Source organism: Micromesistius poutassou (genome assembly GCF_964030765.1).
Source record: "Micromesistius poutassou genome assembly, chromosome: 11".
Lineage (NCBI taxonomy): Eukaryota > Metazoa > Chordata > Actinopteri > Gadiformes > Gadidae > Micromesistius > Micromesistius poutassou.
The window spans coordinates 19734507-19754050 of record NC_140281.1 but is presented as its reverse complement, the minus strand read 5'-3'; the positions used below and the strand labels follow the sequence as shown (position 1 = coordinate 19754050).

General features: G+C 45.0%; 1 protein-coding gene across 1 annotated transcript in view; it reads left to right on the top strand.

The window, feature by feature from the left end:
* Positions 1-19544, top strand: part of ca10a (carbonic anhydrase Xa) — a gene marked incomplete at its 5' end in the record, with an annotated part of 120964 nt that overhangs the window by 83876 nt on the left and 17544 nt on the right. The window contains one exon of the mRNA XM_084474945.1: positions 15055-15240. Coding sequence (XP_084331071.1) covers positions 15055-15240 — 186 coding nt within the window. The remainder of the gene's footprint in view (positions 1-15054; positions 15241-19544) is intronic.

Sequence of the window (19544 nt, the reverse complement as noted above, 5' to 3'; positions counted from 1 at the left end):
CCTTGAATAGCAATATCATGTCCACTTTGAATTTCTGCTCGAGATCAGGTAAATTATGCGGCCCGTTTTGCCATTTTGATCAGGATTTCCACGATCCATTCATCACATCTTTATAGGTTTGCCGTGAACACGCACAACCCTGTGTTAACCAACCCCGTGTTGATTGAACTAATTCATAACCGGTACGGTGGAACCGACAGCTTTGGGTTAGTCGGCACAGGGTCAATCAACCTAGAGTTTAGCGTTAACTCTGTGTTTGTTAAACTTCCGTTCTTGGAATACCCCACTGATCATGCACACCTGCCTTCCACATCTTGACTAACAACCCCGTTCTTATAGTTGTGTGTGTATGTACTCCAGGCAAATAAACAATACCCTTTTTAAGAAAGTCAGCTCCCAGTTGGGATGGATTCCTGAGACCAGAGTGCATGTGCAGAGAATGGTTATCTCTACGTGGACAACAACAAAATACCTGCTGGTTATAATACAAAACAAATCCTTAAACCTTCCCTTTAGACCTCTTGCTGGTAGTTATGTCTGGAGACTCTGAATCATTCACCCTGAAGTCGTCATCTCCACCCCCAACACCTCCGGGTGCTGGTGATTCAGCAACACCCGATGGTATGGTGGAACGTTTTCCGTTCTGCTTTCACTGGACTCAGTACTACCATCGTCTCTGTGGCAGATTGGGATCACGACGAGCAACCTGCAGAGAGTCATAACAATAGGAATAATGACAAACGCCTTTATCAGGAACTTGAGGAGTTACACATGATCAACAATGTTGTGTGCCGTGTGGTTATTTCCACACATGCATTGCGGACGCGTGAGGTGGCTAAGCAGCAACGAGTGGCTTGGAGCTCTTGGTGGTACGTTGAAGATTGCTTTTGATGTGGCGACGGAGACTCAAATGGAGAGAGTAATATGCAGAGTAGTACAATTATTCCGCAGACAGCCGAGATCTATCAAGGAGCTGGAGGAGAACACAGATTCCATAATGGATCTTGTAACGCGTCCATTAAATTGCCACTTTAGATGCTTCTAACCACTTGGTGCTCGGGTTGGAAAGAAAACAAACCAGCTGACGGATCATCTGAGAACTCAAAGCCTCTTTCTGCCTAATATTTACTTCATGTGCGTCAATGTACAGTGTTTGTCTTACATGTGTCTTAATGTTAAACGTTTGAATAGAAAACGATGAATAACGTACTTGAGTGCACTTGGTACTGATTGCGCCGGTTTCTCCTGTTCCCTGGAACGTTGAAACCAGATGACGCCAGCGCTATGCGTCTCTTAGCCGTGAGATACGTACACCGTCGTGAATATGCTTTTTGCTCATTAGGCACACAAGCACCACAAAGAAGACAGAGCCAGGTCTGGAGAGCGGCCCCGTCTCTCTTTCAGCGTTTTCCATCTCTCCCGGTGGGCTCTACTAAAAGACAGACACAGTGTTTCCCTCTTTCTTCACTTTGATCCAGCGGCCAGCTGTCTGCTGAGCACACAGGGCTGGGGAAGGTAGTGGTTGCAGGAGAGAGGGTGGCTGCAGAGGGGGGAGGGAAGGCACTAGAGAACTACTCTACACACTGAGTAGTAGAGTACACAAGGAGTAGAGTACACAATGAGTAGAGAACACAATATCTAGAGTACACAATAAGTAGAGTACACAATGAGTAGAGTACACACTGAGTAGAGTACACAAGTAGACTACACAATGAGTAGAGTACACAAGGAGTAGAGTACACAATATCTAGAGTACACAATAAGTAGAGTACACAATGAGTAGAGTACACACTGATGGAGTACACAAAGAGTAGAGTACACAAGGAGTAGAGTACACAATATCTAGAGTACACAATAAGTAGAGTACATAATGAGTAGAGTACACGAGGAGTAGAGTACACAAGGAGTAGAGAACACAATTGGTAAGATGTTGACACTCATCAGGGGGGGGTTGGGGGTGGTGGTGAGGGGGCCGTGGGTGTTTCCACAGCTCCTGAGGGTCCTGTTCTTGTTCTCCACACAATGTGTGTTTGCCGTGTGTGTGTGTGTGTGTCTGTGTCTGTGTGCGTGTGTGTGTGTGTGCACATGCATGCATGCGTGCTCCATCAGCAGTAAGCCAGCTCTCTGTGACGCGGGGCTCAGTGAAGAGTCAACCCAGAGATAGACAACAAAAAACAGATGGCATTCTGGGAAGGGATCCAGCGTGTCCCATCTTCTTCTTCTTCTTCTTCTTCTTCTTCTTCTGCTTTTTCTTCTTCTACTACGTTCGTCTTGTGGCCCCATGGCGCTGTCATGTCTTAATGTCATGGCCGCCCTCTTAATCAGGGGCTTAACGGATGGCATTTCACACCTGCACTCGCTCTCTCGCCCAGCCCTGTGGAGGAGAACTAGCAGCTGGCTGGCTGGTGCCGCTGCTCCATTTTGTTAGCGTGTAGCGTGTAGCACGGGGCTACTGGGTCCAGAGGAACCAGAGCCGGACAGAAAAGCAGAAAACAGACTGATGAAAAGTAAAATGATTCATTAATGAATGTAAAATTAATCAAAGTGTAAGTTGAACCCCCTGTTTCAACTCGAACGCGACCACCACGAGATCTGGAACAGAGCTTTGAGTTCTTACGAAGGAGAGGGGGCCGTGTTATCCCCATGGCGACGACCATGCGATGCTTTTTGAGTACTGTTGTTGTGGTAAAATGTGATTTTGTGTGCGAAATGTGTCGCACACCAGGGCGGTGTACTGTATGGCTGGAGCTGCACAGCATTGCTAAGGGGCTGGGGGGCTATGGAGCTATTGTGCTATGGAGCTACTGTGCTATGGCGCAACGGAGCCACAGAGCTAATGTGCTATGCAGCATTGCTAAGGGGCTAAGGGGCTATGGAGCTATTGTGCTATGGAGCTACTGTGCTATGGCGCAACGGAGCCACAGCGCTAATGTGCTACACAGCGGTGCTAAGGGGTGTAACCATACGCGTATTCGTACCAGAATCTTTCGGTACGGGTCTAGCGGTTCGATGCACGTTTCATTTCGGTGCGTACCAAATTTATTTTAAATATTTTTACTGTTTTTTTTTTTTTTTTTTAATGTTTTATTGATTATCACACACTCTGTGGGTGTCTTGTCTTGTCTTGTACTGATGTTTTGTGTTGAGGACCACAATGGAAATAAGTCCGGGACTTTGTGTTTTTATCCTCAATTGTATTTGATGTATTTTCATGTGTACAAGGCATTTGTTTGATACAATTTATAAATCAAATTTAAATTAAAAAAAACTGCTGTACCGAAAAAAACATACCGAACCGTGACTAAAAAACGGAGGTACGTACCGAATCGTGACATTTATGTATCGTTACACCCCTAGGAGCTATGCTTTGCTTTCAACTACGAGTTTGTGTGTATATCTATATTTTTTTCAAACGAGATATGGAACGAGACGCTATCGTCAACATCGATATAGTTAATTTGCGTTGAAATTACAGCGCATTTTCTCCAAAAAAAGCCGTTCCGAGCCGCGCCTGCCGCCTGCTATTTCCTCACTCTGCTTCAGAGTCCTGTGCGGGTTCTGGTACCCGCACAATTTGGATGAAATGGGTCAGAATGACGAGTTGGCGCAGCACGGCAACGGAAACTATGTTATTGCGTCAACAAATATCGATATATATCTTATATCGATATTCTGCTTGAAAATATCGAGATATGACTTTTGGTCCATATCGCCCAGTCCTAGTGTGCGCGCGATGGCTGCCCAGCGCGTCCTGTGTCCCTTTGACGGGTCCGTTGTCCAGGTCCTCACAAATGAACACTAGGTGCCCGCGGGACGTCACCTGCACGCCAGCGGTACAAGGCCGTGGGGGTGTGACAGGGTCAGGGGTCAACAGCGACAACAATGGTCGGGAAAGCAGTCGCATGCTGTCGCTTTTGTGTGCCATGACCTCAGAATTAACAAGAGGATAACCTGGTATTTTAGTGTCGCCGGCGGAGTCAGTGTTGGACGTGACGTCGATGACGTCGGGAAGGCACTTTAACGTCATGAACAGGGCTGTAGTGGTAAAATCAGAGGTGGGTAAACTCTAAATTCTGTGATCAGATGGACCACGATGCAGTAAGGCAGAGCGTGCGGCAGATAGATTTTGTACCATACCGGACCTGTGACATCAGTGTCAAAACTGTTGGTTATGGTTATGATGATATTGTGCTTATTGTTTAATGTTCATTTGAAAATAAATGGGATACTACCTGCAGTCTATTACCCAATGTTTTTATCCAATTCACATGTGTGGCCATTAGACTGTACCAATTACATCACTCTTTATTACATGCTCTCTCATGCAGTGCTCTCTCACAGTCACTATATCCAATTCTGTTATTAAAAGTAATGTTGAAGAAGATTCCAGAATTAATCAATCTTTTCTGTGGTTTAAGTGTTTATTTAATCAAAATAAAACAGCACAAAACATATCAGAAGAACTACAAAAAAAAGATCAACCAACTGTGTCCTCATAAAAAAAACAAAATGGTCAGAGCAGGGTCTGTTTAGAAAAACAAATCAAGCAAAATAATTGGTACCTCTCTCAGGTCAGGTCCACGTTCACACACGTTTTTGTTATTAGAGAAGCATCTTAAGAAGGGGAGCTTTCTGAGAACTTTCTGCCAGAGTAGGCGTGTTCTTTATTTTCCTACAAAGTGATGACATGCACCAACATCATCCAAACCTGTTTGTTGTGACTTTAAATCCGAGATTGCATTGTAAGAGAAAAATAAGCTTTGTTCCACACTGTAAAGCAATGCAATAAACATAACTCGCTAGCAAAGAGCTATGTACAATTATTTGTAATGTAATGTTATTGTTATCGTCACTGACTGAATGCATCATCTTATGCAAACCAAAACAACCTTAAAATAAACATAATATTGCCATCACTATTCCTGATAGCCTGTGCCACAGGCAGTGATTGGTCACACAGACACGCACCATAATGCAGCGCAAAAATTATAGATTAATTGCTTGTGCTTGTGTAGGTACAACACATGAAATGTTGCCACTTTAAAAATTACACCAAATGTATTTAGGAAGATGTAAAGGCATGTAAACATAAAAATAAATATATATTTACAGGTCCGTAAACGCCACTCAGACGGGAAAACGCTATTTCCAAAATTCCAGAGGTGGGTAAATGGCATTTACGTGCGTTTAGCCACCACTACAGCCCTGGTCACGAAAAAGAACGCTGGCAGAGCGAAACGTTCACAAACTGGTTGGCTGAGACCTAAGAAACATAATATATTGTATATCCATGAATAAAAAGAAATTGGTTTTTGGTTCACTTGCCCATTGCACAATTGTTACGTGCTTGTGTACATTGTGAAAATGACACCATTATTTGATGAACATTTATTTTTCTTTGTGGATCAAGTTCATAAGCCTCTATAGTACCCAGTGAGAAACCCGACTTCCGAACTATTGTATAGCCCACGGAACAATGTATCACTTGATGATGAGCCAATGCTCTCTGTTCAAGCAACACAATGCACCACTCTGGCTCTGTAGGGTTTGAGCGGTAACTCATGTTCAGAGCATGGAACGCCATCAATACTATCAAATATTTATCACCCAGCCATTAAATCTCCTGCCCACTGTTGTCTGTCCTAGCCTGAGGAGAGCAGTAGGCTAGTCCTCATCAAAGGCAGTGGGAAAAAAAAGACTGCTTTGTTCATTTTCATTCATATTTTAGTCTTCTCCTCCCATTGCAAGAGAGCAGTAGACACATCGATCGACAAGATGGAGTCAATTGACGGACAGGCGGACACTGATTGACGGAAATGCGGAATGAAATGCAGAAAAAAGCACGGAGAAAAAAAAGCAAACCAGCAAACAAAAGAATGAAAGGAGGAGAGAAAGCGACAATAGGGCCAAGCTTCTCTGTTCTGGTCTCCTTCGGCTCATCACACATTATTGGATTTCCAATGTCGGCCACAGGCAGCTAATCCGCCCGGCTGGCTGTTGAGGGAGAGGGAGAGAGGGCTGTGGCGGGGAATGCCAAGGAGCCAGATCAAGTCAGCACATTTAGCAGCAGCGGAATCCGAACCCGCACCCAGAGAGTCTGCGGGTGGCCGCGTCGGACCAGGGCTTCAGTTAAAGCCTGGACCCTAATCATGATCCTTACTCCAGACAGGAACATGGGTCCACTCATGCCGACAGTAAGGCAATACTGAACAATGATATAAAGTCCTTTAGATTCCACACATTAAAGCCCCCCCCCCCAAAAAAAAAAAAAAAAAAACACAACTTTCCCTTTGAATGGATCGTCAAGTTTATTTGTATACTTGGGTATTCCTCCGGAGGAGAACGTGTGTGATCTGTATTCTGGAGGACTTCTCGGGCTGATAAACAACTCGGAGGGGTCGGTCGATTTGTTTATTTTTCTGAAATGGTGCAGAGACCTGTTCCTGCTGGGAACCGTTCACGAGGAATGGGCTGGTGGAGCCAGGGGTTGTGGGGGCCGCTCCCGTGTTTTACCACACGCACCGGCGGCTGGTGGACATGGTGAAAGGCACTTGTGTTGTCAGTTTTGTTGTTTTGTTGTCGAGGTTCAAATGTGCGTATTGACTTTTTTTTTTCATGCTCTGTAGGGATGTGTGTCTGCGAGTGTGTGTGTGTGTGTGCGTGCGTGCGTGCTTGTGTGTGTGTGTGTGTGTGTGTGTGTGTGTGTGTGTGTGTGTGTGTGTGTGTGTGTGTGTGTGTGTGTGTGTGTGTGTGTGTGTGTGTGTGTGTGTGTGTGTGTGTGTGTGTGTATATACTAGTGGTGGGTCGTTATCAGCGTTAACGTGAGACTCTTATCGTGCGATAAAAAATATATCGCCGTTAATCTATTCTCAAAGTACTAACCAGAAGCTGAGTGTTTAATAAAATATACTGTCCATAATCGCGCCATATGCTGGAGACAATGTAGCAATGATAATAGAAACAACTTGGGTGAGCGATGACACATTTTGGGTTGATCGTGACATCAGAGCGTCAAAATAATTGGTGTTGTTGTAATAATCCAAATCTTCCTCCGAGCTGCCCGCCTTGGTACGGCGGTAGGCGGACGCGTACCAGCCGTCTGCCGTCAACGCCGCCCCCACCGCCGCCCCGGCTGCCACTGCTGCCGCGACACGCACCGGAGACGAGCGTCCCGTGGACCTGTAGCGAGAGCGCGTCCCGGCGCCGTTATATTTTCCCGCGTTTGAGTTTGTGATACATTTTGGAAACAGGAGATGAGCCCCTGGTCTAATGCGCCACCTGGCTTGAGAAACCCGTTCTCAAAGACTTACTTTTAGTCATTATTTAGGTAGCACACACATATTATGAATGCCTTCGGCAGAATTCAAATGAGCCATTTTAATCTAGATTAATCTCGATTAATTCCAAGATTAATCTAGATTAAAAAAATTAATCTATGCCCACCACTAGTATATACAGTATATAAATGTGTATTTTATAGTAGGCAATCCTTACATGATGCTTTTGTATGACAGATTAAATAGTTTTTGATTCAGGATTTCTGAATGAAGCCCTCAAAGCTTGAGTTCCACATGACCCAGTGGTCCTAATCTCCGCTGTTCAGCGGGGCTTATCACCCCTGTGTGTACTCACCTCTATACCAATCTACGAGAGAGTTGAATCCGTAAATGATTTAAAAGATCATTTGCAGCCACCGTCTCACCGTCAAGTGGGAGCGGGAGAATCCACAAGTACGCTTTTATAAATGAGGCCCCTGAGGTGCCGGCAAGACTGATTGAATTTCCCATCGTTTTACAGGCTCTAATTAATTGCTGCTCACTCCACCTATCAATAGCAGCAGATCGTTTTTTACTGTTCCGAGGTTTACAGATAACAGCCGTTTAAATGGGGCCCGCACATCTGCTCAGGTACGGTTTGCTCTTTTATGCGTCCGTATGTCGCGGCGACGCCCGGGCGTGGAGGTGTGAGAGCGGGGTGCCTGCGTACGAACGTCGTGCACCTGGGAACCAGCCCTCTGTCAGGAAGGTGTCTGCTGTTGTTGTCTGGAGCTATTCAGTCAGTGTTTTTTTCTTTTTCTTTTTTTGAGGAACCAAATCAGCGTTAACTTCTGGAAGTCCATTAAAGAATAAATAGACTGAAAGAGGTTATTAAATAAATATATATATAATTTAATAACCTCTTTCAGTCTATTTATTCTATATATATATATATATATATGTATATAAATATATACATATATATATGCATTTTTGTATTCACTGCAGCACTCGGGACCTCGTTTGAAGAAGTTATTTAAGGGGCTCTGTGCTGGCAGTGTCTCTGTCTTCACCAGTGACTCTTCTTCCCCCACTGGGTCGGGTGAGGGCTACTGTTGACTTTAACAGTCACATGCTCTCACTCTCTCTCTCTCTCTCTCACTCTCGCTCTCTTGTTTTTCAAATGCTTTGGCAATAGGTTTTCATCATTCATGCCAATACAGCAAATTTAATTGAACTGAGAGAGGGAGGGAGGGAAGGATGGAGAGAGAGAGAGAGAGAGAGAGAGAGAGAGAGAGAGAGAGAGAGAGAGAGAGAGAGAGAGAGAGAGAGAGAGAGAGAGAGAGAGAGAGAGAGAGAGAGAGAGAGAGAGAGAGAGAGAGAGAGAGAGAGAGAGAGAGAGTCTTAATAAGACTTTAATTTAGATTTATTAATAAAGCCTTTTCGGTCAGCCTTGTCCTATCCATCACGAGCCAACACTGCTGACCACCTGTCACACCACATTCACACCATATTACTACCAACTACTACCTGCACCACCCAAACCTACACTATTACCTACTACTACCAGCACCACCCAAACCTACACTATTACCTACTACTACCTGCACCACCCAAACCTACACTATGACCTACTACTACCAGCACCACCCAAACCTACACTATGACCTACTACTACCTGCACCACCCAAACCTACACTATGACCTACTACTACCTGCACCACCCAAACCTACACTATTACCAATTACTACCAGCACCACCCAAACCTACACTATTACCTACTACTACCTGCACCACCCAAACCCATACTATTACCTACTACTACCAGCACCATCTTAATATCTCTCTCTCTCTCTCTCTCTCTCTCTCTCTCTCTCTCTCCAGTTCAAATGCAAGAGGGCCAATCTCATATTTTAATTAAATATGTCTCTCCATGATTCACTGCCTACCGCTGCCGGGCAAAAAAAACGAACATATCCGATTCGCCCCCTCCCGACAATTCCCCGACTCTGTGTAACGTCTTCATCTTCTAGGCATCCCTCTAACCCCCCCACCCACCCACCCCACCCCACCCCACCCCACCCCACCTCACCGTCGACCCTTCACCTGCTCCCTGGCGGCAGGAGACAGCCGTCCGTCGACCACCGCACTCTCTCATACTCCTCGCGCTCCTTCCCCTTCCTACCGAGGCCGTCTCCTCCGGCGCTTAGCGCTTCACGTGCTAAGCGTGGCGGCGCGTGGCGGGCTAATGGACCTGCATAGCGAGAGGAGGGGTGTACGAGACGCACAGTCATTAGTCAGAGTATTGAGCGGTGTGCTCAGCTGCTGGTGATGATTGCAGTGTTCTCTCATTAGCAACATGTCCCCCTCTCTCCCCTCCCCACCCCACTACCATTGCCATAGCAGCCTGTACGTTTACCCTTCCCCCCCACCCCAAGACAGACAGCTTCTCTGCTTTTATGGCTTGTTTACCCACCATTAAAACAGCCCTCGGTGATGGCTCCTCTCTTGACGGTCGTACTGCTGGATATTGGCAACGGAAACGCCGCCTCCGCTGCCCCTTCCGGATCCCTCTGCCGGTGTTTCTGTGGACAAATTAAAAGAGTTGTTTAAGCTGCCCCCGAACAAAATGCAAAGAACAAAGGCGGGGTTCAGGGGGAAAGGATACAAGGCGATGGAACGCGGCGCGGAGATAGGCTCACAGCGGCGTTGTAACTCCCGCTGAACGGCGTGAAGACGATCCCGGCCAGACTGTGTGTGGTTTTAAACGGCAGCCGTGCTCTGTTCTGTGTCTCGGTGGTGCTGCTCATCTGCCTAGCCCAATCTCACTCTCACTCACTCTCTTTTCCGTCTCTCTCCCTCTATCTCTCTCTCTCTTTTCCATCTCTCTCTCACTCACTCTCACTCTCTTCTCTGTCTCTCTATCTCTCTCTCTCTTTCTCTCTCTCTCCCTCTCTCTATCTCTCTCTCTCTATCTCTCTCTCCCCCCCCCTCTCTCTCTCTCTCTCTCTCTCTCTCTCTCTCTCTCTCTCTCTCTTGCTCTCACTCTCTCTCCTCCATTTCTTTTTTTCCCTGCATGCCTTTCAGACACTTTGATGATAGCGCCGCCGCTCCGGGCCCTCATCTTACACCTCATCTACCCACTCTGGTGTTCTGTCACACACACACACACACACACACACACACACACACACACACACACACACACACACACACATACATATCTATTGTGTTGACAAAAAGCGTTTCGACACAGTAAGCCTACACACTACCCGCAATCGATGTATACACACCCACACGTATATATATATATATATATATATATATATATATATAAACACACAGTATACAACACTGTCTTGTGGGGTGGTGCCTCTCTCTGAGCTACACTGAGCTAACGAAATGTGGTGAAATATTGTGTCATCTGTCATAAGTCGTGAGTTGTTGTTGTTGATTAATTGTGCCATGTTGATATCTGTGGCAAGCAGCTCTGGCACTTCCTCTTGTCTTGTCTTCACTTGTCATGAAGCAATGGGTGTTGTGCTGTGTGTGTGTGTGTGTGCGTGTGTGTGTTCATGTGAGTGTGTGAACGCGTGCTTGTGTGTGTGTGTGTGTGTGTGTGTGTGTGTGTGTGTGTGTGTGTGTGTGTGTATATGTGCTCGTGTGAGTGCTCACGTGAGTGTGTGTGTGTGTGTGTGTGTGTGTATGTGTGCTTGTGTGAGTGCTCACGTGAGCGTGTGTGTGTGTGTGTGTGTGTGTGTGTGTGTGTGTGTGTGTGTGTGTGTGTGTGCCCGTGTGCTTGTGTGTGAGGGTGTGTTTCTACACTGTGTGTGTTCACTAATGCGAGTGTGTGTGTGAGTGTTGAGTGTGTGTGTGTGTGTGCTTGTGTGTGAGCAGTTGTTCTTGTGGGAGGGTGTGTTTCTGCACTGTGTGTGTGTTTGTGTGAGCGGTTGTGTTCTAGTGGGAGGGTGTGTGTGTGAGTGTGAGTGTTTGTGTGTGTTCTTGTGGGCGGGTGCGTACGTGTGTGTGTGTGTGTGTGCGTGCACACACCTGTCTGTGAGCAGGCGGTGGCGGAATGCCAATTAAGGGCATATCTTCAAAAACCGCCCTGGCTCCCGTGGTTGTGAAGATGATGGGGAGGAGAATGGAAGGTGTTGTCATAGCGATTCATAGACTCATATATAATACTGTCGACTGGATAAATGAAAGTGCACCAAAGCATTTAGTCCCCTGAAGTTCTATCGGGAATTCATAATTACAAATGGATGTGTGTGTGCGATGTGTTGATTAGAGCAGACAGTGTGTACAGCGGCGTGACACACCAGGAGATGGAGTTGTTTGGGTTCCGCAACGTGGTGGATGCAGAACTAGAGGAATGAAGGGGAAACTACGCCTAGACCCAGCTTTGTTTCTTCTAATCATCCCTCGGCTGATAGAAATTGTGGTGAAGAGTTACGACTTTTCGCAGAAAACACGGGAAGCAGATTGTCTTTTGCTGGCAACGTTTCCACCATGAACTTTTGTTTGCTAATTGTTTTAGTCACGACATCACAAATAAGACCATCAAGCAGTATTCCGGCTTCCCTTCCCTTCGCTAAAAGCATTTCTGTCCAGCAGTGCTGATGTTTGAAAGGCTATTAATATTGAAGATGAACACTTGCACATCTTGCACAACAACATCAACATCCCCGTCTTCATTGTGGTTTTGTTTATCCAGAGAAACTTCGGCATCAAGTGTTTTTCCGCACGTTTTATTTTTTTCGCGAGCATGCGTTTGGTAATTGTTGTTTTGGCAGGGGTTTTTCTGCTGCTTCACTATTCTGGTCTTATTGTTCTCACAGGAAGACAAGCGCACAACCAATTACACAAGTCGCTGTGGTCTGTGGTTTGTTTGTATTATTTATTTTCCGTGTTGTACACAATATCTCGCCGCCGCCTAAGTGTTGCCCTTCCCCATTAAACACAAACACACACACACACACACACACACACACACACCGCACACGTCTTCCCCCTGACTCCGCCATCACTCCCACCACACTTCACTAGCACTGTCTCCTTCTCCCCGGCCTCGTAACCGGGACGGGCGCAATCATCCCCGTACAGTTGATACCGGTTGAAAAGAAAAAAATATAAGCCAAAAAATAAATAAATAATACAATGAACATCCTGTTATCCTGTTCAGTCAGCGTTCTGGCGGGCCGACACAAAACCACGCGTCAGGCCTCTTGTGGGCCAGGATAATCCAGGAGAGGACCTCTTCTATACTTGGTTTATATATATATATATTTATATATTTATTTGTGTGTATATACATTCGGTCTTCCAAGGCTGTGTGATTACAGTTGAGGGTTGGTTATTCTTGTTTTACACCCGCTGCCCCCAGATTCTTATCTGACAAAATACTTTGTGTCCGTTGTGTTGCAATGTTTGTGTTTGTGTTTGTGTTTGTGTTGAGTGTATTTCTGCACTTTGAAGGACGTTGGAAATCGAATCATAATACTGATTTTGGTTTCTCTCTCTCTCTCTCTCTCTCTCTCTCTGTCTCTCTCTCTCTCTCTGGCTCTGCCTCTGGCTCTCCCTCGGTCTCGCTCTCTCTCTGGCTTCGGGTCTGGCACTCTCCGGCTCTCTATCTCGCTCGCTCGCTCTCTCTCTCTGTCTCTGAGTTTTCACACTTTCCTTCTTTTTCTCATCAAATCGTTGAATTTTCAAAGCTTTTTTTTCTATCAAATATTTACGTCTTGTGGGGAGAAGTCTTTCTCTGGGGCGGGGCGGAGGCGGAGGTATTTTGAAAGGATAATAAAAGAACAAGGTGCATCGGGAAAGGGGAGGGGGGGGAGAAAGAGGGGTTAGGGATGGAAGAGAGTAAGGGGTGAGGGAAAGAAGATGAGAGGAGTTAGGGGCAGGAAGAAGGAAGGAGAAATAGCAGGGGGCCGAGTTAACCAAGGCTACGGTACGCTAGCCCGTAGCGGTATGTTTTTAAAAAGGATCTCTGGAATATCAATAACTAAACATAGCACACTGAAATCACTTTTCATGTTGCATCAGTGGTTCCACAGCAGTGACCTTTCGCGTTTTTACCCCTCAGCTGTCTTGTCTGACGAACCAGACAAAGACGGGACGGAGTAGAAAGTACCGCTGAATAGTCCAAGGCTGTGAAATGTAAAAATGTCTTTTGAGTTATATTACGACTAGTTACCGAGGGGCCTTCACCTGAAAAGACTTTCAATGTGAGTCCTGAAGCGGCACATGAAAAAGGTAGCGGTGATGCTACGTTTCAGCCCTATAATTTTTCATCTGTTGGAACACGAAACCTCTTTCTTCTGAAAGACGTTGTGGTCATAAGACGTAGAAGATCCTGACCGGTTCTCAAAAGCCCACAGATGACTATCTTTCAGGGTTTTTCTATTGCACAGACTTTTCTAGTAGCACAGCATTAGCACGGCAATTACACAGCTGGGGCAGGTTTCAAGTATCATGTGGATGTTTAAGATATCATAGTTGGGGAATAATTTAGATAGCAGAGAGTGGAGACTGTAAATAATGTAGTGAGGGCATATTTTAAATATCAGACGGGATCTTTGAGGTATAATTTTGAGTGGGTCTTGAATCGGGAATGGAGCTCAAAGCTTTGTGGTTTAGGAAGCAGGGAAATGAGTTTCTCCATTTTTTCACAGCACTACGTCCATCACACCTGGAGCTCTCATTTCCGTTTGTACGAGGAGATGTGTTGTTGTTTTAACTGCCGTAAATATTATTTCTGTCATTATTTAATATGTTTTTGTTCATATTTATGTCTTTCATTTATTTTAACGAATATTGAGTTTGCCACATTAGGTAGGAACTAAAGTTCAGGTTCTGTGGCACATGTTATGGTTAGGTTACATGTACACTTTAAGGTGTAACAGCCAATTAAGGTGTACCAGCCAATGCACAGCAATGCACGTATGCAGACATTATTCGCAGATTCCCCGTGTGTTCATTGAAGAAGTCACTAAGTTTAAGTGGAATATTGAAAAATATGTTTTTCTTTTGGATATTTCGAACCGGGTATTTTCTGAATATATTTGAGTTTACCTTTCGCGGTATGTGAACGTGTCTATTTTGACATTGTCACACTGTGTCGTTCGACGGTGGATATCGCAGTGGAGGATTGTGGACGGTGAGATGAGAAGGAGCAGCAAATAAATCCATCAGTACCACGTTGTCGTTTATTTACATTTACATTTACATTCAGGGCATTTAGCAGACGCTTTTATCCAAATCAACTTACAATAAGTACATTTGTCATAAGAAGTAAAACAATATATCACAGTTGGTACAGTAAAGACGTTCATAGAACCAAGTGCGAGTACTGACAATCGCCAGGCCAACCCTACTCCCAGTTCATCACCTGGAGGAAGTGACGGTTGTCTTTCTTTTTTTTTTGTTGCAAAATTATTTATTGATGGAAATTGGTGATATACAACGAGTAAAATGGGAAGCATTAAAGGTACAATCTCCATGTTTTTTTTTTTTTTTCTATCAACAACAATGACATCATCCAACAATACCCCCGAACTAGTATGATGAATGTACAAAGAAAAATAAATAAAACAATACACAAACACAAAAATATACAAGAAATAAACAAAAACAAAAAAGAATAAAATACAAACCCCCATGATAATAAGAATAGCAAGAAAAAATACACTCACATATACCTTAAGTCCTGGATGCTAGGTTCCGGCGTTTGAGTGACGGTCGTCTTTCTGATGGTGTTTAACCGCGGCGCTCCCCTCTCGTCCGTGGTCTCAGGTGGGAGGCACCATGTACAACACGGGCCGCCACGTCTCGCTGCGGTTGGAGAAGGAGCATCTGGTGAACATCTCCGGAGGGCCGATGACATACAGCCACCGCCTGGAGGAGATCCGGCTGCACTTCGGCAGCGAGGATGGACAGGGCTCCGAACACCTGCTCAACGGACAGGCCTTCTCTGGAGAGGTGTGTGTGTGTGTGTGTGTGTGTGTGTGTGTGTGTGTGTGTGTGTGTGTGTGTGTGTGTGTGTGTGTGTGTGTGTGTGTGTGTGTGTGTGTGTGTGTGTGTGTGTGTGTGTGTGTGCGCGCTCAATGGACAGGCCTTCTCTGGAGAGGTGTGTGTGTGTGTGTGTGTGTGTGTGTGTGTGTGTGTGTGTGTGTGTGTGTGTGTGTGTGTGTGTGTGTGTGAGTGTGCGTGCAGATTTGTGTGCATGTGTGAAGGGGTCGGTTTGTGTCCTATATGCTGTGGTTATTGTGTTTGTTTGTAGATATGTGTTTGTGTGTGTGTGTGTGTGTGTGTGTGTGTGTGGGTCGTATTTGGGCCCATGAATGTTTATGTGTGTCCCTGTGCTTATGTGTGGGAAAGGAAGAGATAAGAACGTTATAGACTAGACTTTATTGTCTTGTCTAGCTTCACATTTATGAGACTTTCACTTTATGGTGACACCATTACAGCGCCCCATAAAGATACCTTTATTTTCTTTAATCTGCCAATTCATAATAAATGAAAACACACACACACACACACACACACACACACACACACACACACACACACACACACACACACACAGTGTCCTGGGAGGTTTGAGGCCGTAACAGCTGCTGTTGATTTAATCCACAAGTGAATCGCATGGCGCCATCATCGCCATTATTAATAATAACCAATTTGCGTGTCAACAAAATAACTGCAGTCTTGATGGCAAATCTATTTTAATTATAGAAAATCATATTCACCTCTGCAAACTGATGTATTACATTTGTCAACTGAAAAATTGTTGATTTGTGAATAAATAACCCATTTTAATGTAGCACATTAAAATTTGTGGGCGTCTGAGAGAGATTGAGAGCTAGAGAGAGAGAGTAGGGGGGGAGAGAGAGAGTAGGAGGGGGAGAGAAGGGGAAGAGAGGGATAAAGAGAGAGAGAGAGAGAGAGAGAGAGAGAGAGAGAGAGAGAGAGAAGGGGGGAGTGATTGAGAGAGAGGGTAGGGGAGAGAGAGAGAGTAGGGAGAGAGAGAATAGGGAGAGAGAGAAGGGGTAGAGGGAGAGAGAGCGAGAGAGAAGGGGGAGTGATAGAGAGAGAGGGTAGGGGAGAGAGAGAGTAGGGGGAGAGAGAGAAGGGGTAGAGAAAGATAGAGAGAGAGAGAGAAGGGGGATTGATAGAGAGAGAGGGTAGGGGAGAGAGAGAGAGAGAGAGATATATATATATATAGAGAGAGAGAGAGGGAGAGAGAGAGAAGGCGGGATTGATAGAGAGAGAGGGTAGGGGAGAGAGAGAGAGAGAGATAGAGAGAAGGGGGAGTGATGGAGAGAGTGAGGCGCCACGTTTACAGTCCCTTTTTTTATGCAACATCCAATCACAGCCAGACAAAGGTTTGAAATCTCAACACTTTGAAGTCACACTGAAGTCGAACTGAACTGCTCCGTCTCTGAATCCTAAGTGCTCTCGACGGCCGTCCATGCGACACAGCACCCAACTGTGTCTGCCCGGTACCGCTTGTGGAGATACACAACTCTCCTTGGCACCGACTCAATGAGGCCAAAAAAAAGAGCAGCGTTCATCTCATGCAGACTGGGGCTCACAGCGCAGAGCGACTATACTGTAGAATAAAAATAGTCTGGGCTCTGGTTTTTGAGTGTACTCTTTGGTACAGACGGCAGTGAGATGGTAATGTTGCGTTGTTTTTGTATAATCTCGCTTTGTGCGCCGTGAAACTGTGTCGGTCTGAACACGGAGATCACACGCGCCTTTTTTACGTTGCTTAGGTTTGAGATCTAAGTGACGGGAATTCAAGTGAAATGTAGGCAACCGTCAGGTTAGAGAGAGAGAGACAAAGAGAGTCAGAAAGGGAGAGAGAGTGTGTGTGTGTGTGTGTGTGTGTGCGTGCGTGTGTGCATGCGTAATTTAAAGACAGTAAGAAAGAAAGTTCAACCGGCAACAACAAACATCAACGCACCATAGAATCTATAAGAGAAACAAAGTATTGCAATGAAATGAGCGTTCTGATCTCGAATACGTCAGACGATGTCAAATGTGACGTCCTACAGACCAGCGGTGAGCCCACTATAGCATTATCTCGGTAATGAGGGCTGCTCTGAACATGTAATCTTCATATCATTTGATATATATAATTAGTCTTCCATCTTTCAAATGTTCCCCATGTACATCTGGGTAACCGTCTTCTCCTGAAACACCTCCCCTACACGCCTACTCATTTCTTACCCTTTTTCTACCAGAATAAATATTTCTTCAAGACGTTCTGGAATTGGGGCGCGTTATCCTCTCTTGCTCTCTCGCTCTCACTCCATCTCTTCCTCTCTCTATTTCTCTTTCACTCTCTCTCTCTCTCTCTCTCTCTCTCTCTCTCTCTCTCTCTCTCTCTCTCTGGCCCCCTCTCTCACTCATCCCCCATAACGCACACCCCCCGCATTTGTAAATGAGTGTTGGCTGTGCATGTCCTTGAAACAGGAACAAAGAGGAAAATATAAAAACTTTGAAAGCAAAGATGCTTCTGAAATGGAAGCCTGTGGGAGGCGATGAAATGAAGGGCTGGGGTGGGGAGTGAGGGGGGGTGATTGGTTAGCATTAATGCTGCAAAACATTCATCATAAAAACTTGTCAATATATTTCACTTCATCTTATTTTCTCTCTTCCTTCTGTTTGCCTACTAGGCTAGCCTGTAAAGGCTTTGTGGTGTGTGTGTGTGTGTGTGTGTGCGTGTGTGTGTGCGTGTGCATGCATGCGTATGTGTTGACTGTTGTTACCACCGGGGTCCAGGAGACTGAAAGTGTTCCAACACCTTGAGGTTAAGTTATGCTCTGTGCAGAGTGTGTGTGTGTGTGTGTGTGTGTGTGTGTGTGTGTGTGTGTGTTTTTGTGTGTATGTGTGTGTGTTGTGCTTCCCTCCACTGGATTTAATTCAAATTCAGACAAATCTGCAAATGAAACACCTTGGGTTTTAATAAGTGCTAAAATATTCCCTGTATTATTTCCTTACGGGACGGCGTTTCTCATTTTTAAAACTCTGCAAGCGTTCGCACAAAAAGGTGACATGCTGAATATTCTTCTGACACACCGTGCTTGAACTCATAAATAACAGATTAATCATCCAATCATTTTGACACGGTGACATTCAATGTTTTTACGGTTTTGTAGAGTTTAGTACAAAATAATCGCTATTACTATTAAGTTGTAACCTGAAGGTAGGTACAGTTAAGTCTACTGACACAGAATAGAAGTCTAATTAATTGTTTTAATACGTTTACGTGAGATAAGAAATGTTCCTTTGGTAATACTAGTCTAGAAGTGACATCTTAAATTAAAAAACCTGACACATACTGAAGACTCCCCTGATTGGGGAACTGTATTTCACCGGCGAGACTCACAGTCAAGGAGTTTGACTTTGACTGTGGTATAAGACAGATTTCCAGTCCCAAAAAAAAACGATTCACCCATCGACTGACTGTTACTTGACACCCTATACATGCACTATGTGCGTATACTTGTGTGCGTTCAGTAATATATCTCCTATGGTGTGTCCTGTGGTGTTTGCCGTTGCCTATTGATAAGGGATATCCTGCCTAATGGGTCTCCAAGACATCACATGAAATACACACCGCATACCTAATCAGGGGAAGCCACCCATGTGAATATTATAGCAGTAAGTAAAGATTCTATTCATAATATAAATCAACTTAATTGAAGGGCTGGCACATTTGATGTTTTATTAAGAAAGATCATCGTCATGATGTCATGCATACGGGATTTAGGAAATCTTCACAAGCTGACAGTCTGTCAATCTGTGTGTGTGTGTGTGTGTGTGTGTGTGTGTGTCAGTGTGTGCCTGTGTGTGTGTGTGTGTGCCTGTGTGCCTGTGTGCCTGTGTGTGTGTGTGTGTGTGTCTATGTGTGTGTGTGTGTGTGTGCATGCGTGTTTGATTAGAAAATTGTCTTATTGGCAAATCTCATTGAGCTAATAACACATAATAATGTGCTAGCACTAATAGCACATTATCACTCTGAATGCTGTTGGCGTCTATACACATTTTTCATCTGCACATATTCATTAGCTGCTAAAGCACACATTCGCTCTCTGCAAGAGCCCTAATTCCACTTGTCGCTAAATCACGTCTAACATCGTGACTTGGGCTGTAATTAACCGACGGAGCCTACGGAGGAATTACTTATTTAAACTGACAAACCTGCCAGTGTAACGATTATGGTCTGTGCAACAAGTGCTCGGGCTTTATATTTTTAACAGGTCTGCACTTGG